General features: G+C 59.5%; 2 protein-coding genes across 2 annotated transcripts in view; one reads left to right on the top strand and one right to left on the bottom strand.

Annotated features, from left to right (window-relative positions):
* RAI1 (retinoic acid induced 1) overlaps positions 1-9018 on the bottom strand; it is a 73229-nt gene that overhangs the window by 23738 nt on the left and 40473 nt on the right. The window lies entirely within an intron of this gene.
* LOC106726765 lies at positions 3588-5715 on the top strand. Its single transcript, XM_014542835.1, has 3 exons — positions 3588-3997; positions 4143-4354; positions 4897-5715. The coding sequence occupies exons 1-3, from the start codon at positions 3900-3902 to the stop codon at positions 5250-5252; spliced, it is 666 nt and encodes a 221-aa protein (XP_014398321.1). The 5' UTR covers positions 3588-3899; the 3' UTR covers positions 5253-5715.

The raw sequence follows: 9018 nt of genomic DNA, 5'->3' as shown, positions 1-9018 counted from the left end.
GGCATCGCGCGGCTAAATCTCAGCCCGGAAAGGACCGATTAGGAGCCGCGTGCCTTTCTGCGAAATATTGGAACCGAGTGGTTGGGGGCGGGGAGCAGAGCGCTGTGGTCCCCTCGCTTCCCTTCCCGCTCGCATGGCTGCGAGAGGCGGCTCTGGCTCTAGCTCCGCACACGGGGGCTGCCGGCCCTGGGCGCCGAGAAGCCCTCTGGTTCCTGGTCTTTTCTCTTCTACGCCCACCCTTCAGTCATCAACGAAGCTGGAGCTTCTACCACAAGGACCCTCAGGCGGCGCCACCAAGTGGGGCGCTGCCTCCCCCACCTCCAGCCTCCTCCCTAAGCTGCTCCAAACAAACAGCATTTGAACAGCAGCGGCTGGCACACCAGCTCGAAGGCCAACACCGACCGCGCCGCGCCCGGGCGCACGGGGAGGCCTCTCCCCCGCTTCTCCTTCTTTGCCCACCTTCGACCCTCCCTCCCAGCCCCTTCCCCTTCAGGCCCCGCAGCTCAGGCTCCGCCCCCTTCCTCAGGGGAATGAGACAGCAGGAAGTTCATGTCCACTCCCATTACCCTGCTCGCCAAAGGCCACCCACCCAAACCCCAGCCCGTCCTCCCCAAGGAGGGCCAGCAGAACCCCTGCAGGCTTTGACTCAATCAGTCGCTTGACATTTCCCAGACTCTGTTACGTGCCCGATGCTGGCGACCCACAGCCTGGCCCCTAAGCACCTCCCTCCTGAACGAGGTGGGGTGAGAGACACCCACTGCGAAAGGGGGACGGAGGAAGTGTGGGCTGCGAAGGAAGGAAAAAGGCATTCCAGCCGCAAAGGGCTGCCTGGCTCAGTGGCAGGAAAGAACACAACCTTCTTGGGAACCTAGATTTCTCTCCCCAGCTTAGCTGCTGGGGGGAGGGAGGCGGGGAGGGCACCCCCCAAGGCCTCTGGCCTGGATTGCCAGAGGCAAGAAGCCTGATGGGTTGGGGGCAGGAGAGAGGCATGTGGAATACAGATGTGAGAACAGCAGCTGCACTGGGCTTGTCTGGTGACACCCTTGGGCCACCTGCTGGGCCCAGCGGCTCTGAAGGCAAGGTGGGTCAGGAGAGAGGGGGAGAGAGGGCCCCTGAGCACATAGGCGGGCTGGTAGGTTCTCAGGGGGCTCCAACCCCCAGCCAGCCCACACACCAGCCTGGGGCCTCCCTCGGATCTAGAAAGTTCTCAGTAACCCTCAGACTGTGGGTATAACAGCAGCAGCAGCAGCGTCAGCATACTGTCTGGTCCTCTCCTGCAGCCAAGGTGCCTTGATAGATTTTATTTCTAATCCTCAAACTGCCCTTCTAGGAGGTGACGTCACCTCTCATCCCAGACCTGGAACAGTGCCACAGTGGGAAGGGGCCGCTCTGGGCCCTGTGCGTAGGGCCTCAAGCTTGTTTGCTCTTTCAGCAGCTGGGCATCAGGGAGGTGCCTGGGGCTTGAGGGAGGCAGGTAGAGGACAGTGAGGTTCTGGTTTGCTCCTTCGGAAATTTAAGAAAACTGGTTGGGGGGCAGGGTGTTTGGTGTGGTGGGGAGCTGGAGAGAGGCGTCACGGCCACACTCCCCACCTGCGTCCTCTTGCAGATCTAGTTGCCTGAGGCACCTCTCCTGCCCCCAGGAGCGTCCCAGCCAGGGGCTGGCTCCTGGGTCGCAGGCAGGCACGGTGTGAAGCCACACAGGCCCATTCGTCATCTGCAGCCCAAATGGGAGCCCCCCAGCCATGCACCACCCCCTTCCAAATGTGCAGCTGTTCTGATGACGAAATTACAAGCCATGTACATTGAGCAGCTTTGGGTGGGCATCTACCTCCTCCCCCCACAGAGACTGAGACGGCCACTATTCTGGGAAGGGTTCTCCGTCTCAGCTGCGTTCAGGGGGGGAGGACCCTGTCCCTGAGCAGCTGGGACCTCGTCCTCCTGGCTCCCTCGCCCACCCGCTGCAGCGAAGGCCTGCCCCCGGCTCTCCTGGGTGGGGGTGGACCCTGCCAGCCCCCCAGACATGCAGCCTGGTGCCCAGAAGCACTAACCCTTGGGGAAAGCGAACCACTAGCAGCTGTTCCAGAGGCAGCGGGAGCCTTGGGTTTCGGCTGCCGCCTCCTCCTGGCGGGTTGCTCAGAGCAGTGCAGTGTGGAGGTGCTTCAGAGCACAGGCGGGGGCGTGCGTCCGTCCGGCTGTCTGACCCAGGTGACGGGTCCTGCTAGCATCCCGTGCAGTGGTGTTTGTCCCCAGCTAAAGGCTGTTCGCTCTTCCCAGGCCCATCTCCAACTGCACCAAACCTCCAGAAGCTCCCCCCCCCCTTCCCCGGCTTCCAGTCACTCCACATCTGGGGGAGCCTCTCCAGCTGCCTGCGGACGCCGCCTGCCCCCAGGGCTCACTTGCTCTGAACAGGTGCAGGATGTCCCCTCCTGGCTGGTGCCGTGGTGCTGGCAGGAGAGTGGCAGGCCTGTGGGACCGGGAGCCATAGAGATGTCAGATTCACCACCGCCAGGCCGGCCAGTTGTGAGGACTGACAGGTGCTGGTTGTCGCGAGACATGAGACATGAGGGGAGGCTCATTTGCCCCCTGCTGCATCCCTAACCCTAACCCTAACCCTAACCCTAACCCTAACTCTGCCGAAAGCCTCGAAGCCACACAGCTCTGGGTTCAAATCCCGGCTCTGCACACTATTGCTTCACCTCTCTGAGTGTCATGTTGTTCCTCAGCCAAAACCTGCTGATTACCACCACGCTGACAGGTTATCCTGAGCCGGAATGAGGCACTGTGCTTGGCACCTGGTGGAGGCTCAGTGAAGGGCAGTACCTTTCGGCGCTCCAGTGGGGGCTGGAGGCGAGGACCCAGTCTTGTACTCTGACTCCCAGGGCCGGCAGGTGTCTGGGACAGAGCAGGTCTTCCGGAGGGCTTTAGAAGGGACATGACACCCCAGAGCTGGGGAGGGCTGCTGGGACTGAAGGTTAAGGCCCCTCTCCCACTGGAGTCAGTGTTGCTCACAGCTAGTGCGCACATCTTAGTGCGGGGCAGACTGCTGTGGAGTCAGGCCTGGGGTTCTGCAATCTAAAAAGCTCCCAGGGAAGGCGACACTGCTGGCCTGTGGGTCACTACGGGCCGCAAGATCTCAACCATCCGGCCCTCGGGCCCCTGCGTCCTGGGGGCTGGGCTCAGCATCCCTCACAGCTGGTTGTGTGGTGCCTGGGACTCTGCATTCGGCACAGCTTCCTGGCAGCATCACTCTGGGAAGCTTGCAATCACGTCATGTCCATGCCTCCTGGTTCTGTGTCCCCATCAGGAGAGTGGGAAGCTGGGAAACGATGATCCCACGCTTTTTCTTGCTGGTTCCCCATCCCCTCTCCCCTTCCCTGACCCCTTTAGAAGGTGTCACACCTCTGACCCAGGCCCCGGTCCTGGGGGACAAGGCTTACCCAGACTAAATGAGTAGCAGCCAGTTCACACTCGCCGTAGGTGCCAGGCACTGTCCTGGTCAGCGCTTTGCGTCTACAAATCTCATCCTCATGACAGCCGTGGGGCAGGCAGCGTTAGCGCCCTTGATTTATGACGAAGAGACCTGAAGCCCAGTGCCGAGCCCCGTCATTGGTCGGGGTGCAGGGCGAAGGGCCAGACTCCGGTGCTCCCTGGCCTGGCCCCTAAGCGTGCCGGCCTTGGAGGATTTCCTTTGGGGAAATGACCCATTTGATTTTTCTGGGCATAGACTGGGTACGGATACGCATCCTGCATCTACCGGGCTAGGCTGGTCCAGTTGGGGATGTGGGGGTACACCAGTAAATCTCTTCGGAGAGTTTTTGGCCATATGGACCCCCAAAAACTACAGATGCCTCTACCCAGCAGGCCTGCTCCCAGCCAGACACAGACGCCGGCACAGGGCGATGAACTGCGGTTGCGATGAAGCAGAAATCAGGTGTCCCCGACGGCCACTGAGAGGCGGAGGGAAGTGCGTTCGGGGGTCCCTCACAGTGAAGTGCTGGTGAGGGAGGCAGGGCTTCGGGCATCGCCGGGTGCACCCTCGAGGTGGGTGAGGGGCGCAGTGTAGAAAGTGCAGAGGCCCCACTGCGTGAAAGAGGAGGGACCTTGATCTTTTTTGAATCATGACCACCTGACACCTGGTAAAGGTTTCAACACTTCGATGGACAAATGGTTGAAGAAGGAGGCTGCTTCAGGCTCCCCTCTGGCACAGCCACCGGACAGCTGTCTGGCTCTAGGCCAGGGGGGACCTGTTTCTTCACGGGTAAGAAGGGAGGAGTCCCAGATGCCAAGAGGAGTCAACCCACCTTCATCCTGCACGGGACAACGGGCAGGACAGGAGCCATCCCCCATTTCACAGGTGAGGAAACTGAGGCCCCACCCCACACAGGCTGTGGCCTCACTCCCGGGGCACAGTCTTGGGGGACACACAAGCCAGGACTGGCTCGAGCCCTGAGCTGTATGGCCAGCCGTTGCCACCAGGGCTGTTGACAACCACAGCCCCAGCGCTCGGGGCCTGCTTTTGCTCTTACAGGTCACCATCCTCTCTGTTACACATTTCCCTTGAGTCATCGGAACAGAGGCCACCCTTATGCAGTTTAACAGCAGAGGCCACCCCGGGCCTGGGGCTCGGGCTGTAAGGGCGCGGCTGATAGACAGTGCAGGAATATCTGGGGCCAAACCCTTGCTGGACACCCCCAAACTGTGGTGCCTGGGCAGGTGACCCCAGCATCCATGCCCCAGTTTCCTTATCTGTGAAACAGGAGTGAGAGTCTGTCCCTCAGAGGGGGTGTAAGGATTAGATGAGATCATGGACAGAGTCATCCGAGCCATGCCTGGCAGAGAAAGGCCAATAAGTGAGCTGCTGGTCTTAAAAAGTAAATATACCTTTTTATAACACAGAGAAAGTTCAGGAAAATCCTTGTCCTGGTCCTAGCTGGTCGTGGTGGGGCCAGGAAGGCGGGGCTCCTTGGAGCGGCAGGAACCTGGCTCTGGCCTCCTCCCCGGCTATCCTGGCCCCGAGGCCCAGCGGGCGGTGGCCAGAGCAGGCCCGAGCACCTGTGTTCCCGAGCTGGCACGTCGGTGGGACAGACTTGGCCAGCTGGCAGGAGGCCCCTGCAGCCCCAGGCCCGTGGAAAGAGGCTCAGAAAGGCACCTGTGTCCACCCTGTCTCATGCTGGCTTTTCCAGACCAGAGCCTCCTGGGTCTTTGGAAAGAACATCCAGTCCCCGAGGCCCTGCCACGGACGTTCTGTGTGACCTCCGGTGAGTCGCCCCCCTCGCCGGGGAGAGTGGTCAGTATCCACCTCACAGGGTTGACCAGAGAACCAGTGAGAAAATGGACATAAGCACCCTGTGTCGTCATCACGCTCACGGCCACGCCTCACACTCCGCTTCTGTGAGAGAGCCCGCTCCCTTCTCCGCAGGCCGCACGTTGTAACCTGCCTGCAGGGAAGCCCTGGGACAGGTAGGTAAGGAAAGGCCTAATGTTGTTATTATTATTATTATTATTATTATTATTATTATCCACGGCTGTGGGGCCAGGCCTGGGATTTGGAAGCTTCACACTCAGTTCTGGAGGCAACTTTGGCCAAAGTAGGAAGGCCCAGGGGGAGCACTGTGTTGTGGTTGAGGGCGACCCTCATGGCAGGCATTAGCAGTGGTTCTCAACCTTCTGGCCCTTTAAATACAGTTCCTCATGTTGTGACCCAACCATAAAATTATTTTCGTTGCTACTTCATAACTGTAATGTTGCTACTGTTATGAATCGTCATGTAAATATCTGATATGCAGGATGGTCTTAGGCGACCCCCGTGAAAGGGTCGTTCGACCGCCAAAGGGGTCGCGACCCACAGGTTGAGAACCGCTGCATTAGGGCATCAGTCACTCTTAGGCCATATCTCCTGGGTCCCTCTGTGTCTGGGCATCCAGAGTGCCTCCTGCTCTGCCTCATCTTAATCCCGAGGAACTGCAGGAACACATGAGCACCCCACTGTGCAGACGGCACATCCAGGCCTGCAGGCCAGGGGTTCTTGGTGAGCAGCGGCATCTGGGATGAAGTCTGTTCCTTGGGGCAGGGGTCCTGGGCACAAGCAAGAACGGGGCCATCAGCCCGGCCGGGGGCTCAGCTGGTGGAGCACTGTCCTGTGCACCAAAAGGTTGCGGGTTCGATTCTCAGTCAGGGCACATACCTGGGTTGCAGGTTCGAGGTGCAACCGATCAATGTTTCTCTCACATTGATGTCTCTCTCTCCCCCCCTCCCTTCCTCTCTCTCTTAAAAACAATAAGAACAGCCCTAACCGGTTTGGCTCAGTGGATAGAGCGTCAGCCTGCAGACTCAAGGGTCCCAGGTTCGATTCCAGTCAAGGGCATGTACCTTGGTTTCGGGCACATCCCCAGTGGGGGGTGTGCAGGAGGCAGCTGATCGATGTTTCTCTCTCATCGATGTTTCTAACTCTCTATCCCTCTCCCTTCCCCTCTGTAAAAAATCAATAAAATATATATTTTTTAAAAAATCAATAAGAACATATCCTTGGGTGGAGATTTTTAAAACGGTGGGCATCAGTGTTCCCCTGGAGATAGGGAACTTTGGGGACTGCGGAACTCGGGGAACATGTGTGTTGTCCCAGACTCTGTCTGTCCTTGGAGCACCTGACCCCCCGGCCTCCGCCTTCACTCAGCTCACTCTGAACCTCCTTTCTAGCCATCGGACTGGCAGACCATTTTATAGACAGGGAAGTTGAGGCTCACTGAGGCATGGACTTGCCTAAGGCTCACAACTCTACTTCCTGGTGCCTACGGGTTCTCCTCACACATCACATGGCCTCTTCATCTACCTTCCCACATAACCACCCACCCACCCATCCATCCATCCACCCATCATCCATCCACCCACCCATCCATCCATCCATCCATCCATCCATCCATCCATCCATCCATCCATCCATCCATCCATCCATCCATCCATCCATCCATCCATCCATCCATCCATCCATCCATCCATCCATCCATCCATCCATCCATCCATCCATCCATCCACCCACCCACCCATCCATCCATCCATCCATCCATCCATCCATCCATCCTCCTATCCATCCATTTGGCGCAGTTACTAAGTGCCTCCCGTGTGCCACACAAGTGCTAGGACTGAACAGCGAGGTAGCTGTGGCTGAGCCTCCTGGCGCGTGGGGAAGGTCCCCGAGTCACGCCTGAGTGGGAACGGGCTCAGAGAGAGCTTCCCAGAGGGGGCTTCCCAAGGTCTTCACCCGAGACCTGAGAGAGGGGAGGAATTAGTGAGGGAAAAGGGAAAGGCCCTGGGAGGCAGGAGAGAAGGAGAGGGAGGGCAATAAATGTGGTTCGCAAGGGGAATGTGAGGGGCAGGAGATAACCACTGGGCAGGTCCACGTGGTGCGAGGCTCTGGAGGCCACGGTGAAGTTCACGGTGATGTTCTGTGCTGTGAGCGTGGGAAGCCATCGAGGGTAGGCTAGGGCATGAGCGGCACCAACAGACGGTGCTCAGCGACGGAGAATGGAGGCCGGAGGAGCCAGTGAGGAGTCGCTGGGACAGTTTCCCAGAGAACAGCCAGGAAGCCAGGCAGGGGTGAGAGCTGCAGAGGAATGTCAGGCAGAGCCCCTCGGGGCTCCACAGCCAGTCCTAATACTGGTGGGCGAAGAGGAAGACCCTCAGGGCTTCTCTGAGCCCCAGCTTCCAACTGGCCGGAGGGGCTGCCTCTCCCAAACCTCCAGTTCCTAAGGGCAGGGTCAACACCCTTAGGGGGCAGGTCGCACCTCTGAACCCCCCCCTCCCCCCAGACCTGAGCCAGCCTCCTCCCTCCTCCCTGCGGGGACAGGGACAGGCCTCCTGTTCAAGTGATGAGAGGCCAATGCTGGAGGCCTGGGAGGGAGATTCCCATGGAAAAGGGCGCTGAGCACCAGTCCCTACGGCCGGCTTTGATGGCAAATAAGGTCCCGCGAGATCCCAGGCCACTGGCCCCCCATGGGAACCAAGGGCTGTGGGCAGTGGCCATGGACGTGAGCCAACAGCAGGGAAACCCCACAGCCTGACCTGTATTTCTTCTGCTGTAGCTCCATCTGCATTCCTGTCCCGTCCCCTCCTTTCCCGGCAAACACAGCCCTCATGGACCAGATGGGCCAGCAGTCCACGCCACGCCCACGGCCCGAGCGCCTTGGTCACGTCCCTTCCACCCCACCAGCCACCCTGGAAGGATTCTGTCTCCCAAGCAAACTACGTTTAGAGATCACCCACTTGTCTTCTCTGATGCGGCTCCAACAGCCACTGGAGCCTTTGATGGACAAGAGCAACCAGGGGCTTGTGGGCCAGGTTTGTCAGCTGAATGAGCGCCCGGGTGGCTGGTGGGCGGGTGGAATGGAATTCCACCCCCAAGGAAAGCCACTGCTGTTTCCGTTGGTCTGAGCAAACGCGATTCCCCAGACTTTTCAGAAAAGTGCAGCTGGTTCTTGGGGTCCGCTCTGCCGCTGCCTCTCATGCCCTGGGCTGGGGAACCGGAGTGGCACAGCCTGCTCACACCACATGGGGGGGGCACTGGGCCCTGGAGCCCACCTCCCATGCCACGTCACTCCAGATCCTCCGAAGCACCCCTAGAAGCCCCCTTTCCTGCACCCTGCCCCCCGGGGCTCCCAGAGACCCCCAGGAATTCCCCTGACCTGTGCGTGTCCCCAGGCCTGGGCGGCTGAGAGCCTCTCCCTGGGGCCAGAGGCTGTCAGAAGAGGAGGGGCAGTGTCTGCAGAGCCCCCAGCAGCTCGCACAGCAGGACACACGGCGTTTGTCATCTGCTGAGGACAGTGGGGAGAGTTTAAGGTGAAATTTAAGCCCATTAGTGCTTGACTAATGGCATCAGCAGCGACAGCGAAAATGATGATGGCAGGTGTGTGAGCACCATAAATTCTCGTTCTTGGGCCTGGCTCCCTGGTACTTGCACCAGCCTGGGCTCTGAGTCCCTCCTCCCCCCACGGGTCTCTGCATAGCTGGCAGGCCCTGCCCCTG

Source organism: Myotis brandtii, unplaced genomic scaffold, assembly GCF_000412655.1.
Source record: "Myotis brandtii unplaced genomic scaffold, ASM41265v1 scaffold314, whole genome shotgun sequence".
Classification (NCBI taxonomy): Eukaryota; Metazoa; Chordata; class Mammalia; order Chiroptera; family Vespertilionidae; genus Myotis; species Myotis brandtii.
Note: the sequence above shows the minus strand (reverse complement) of the source record. Positions and strands in the feature narration are given on the sequence as shown.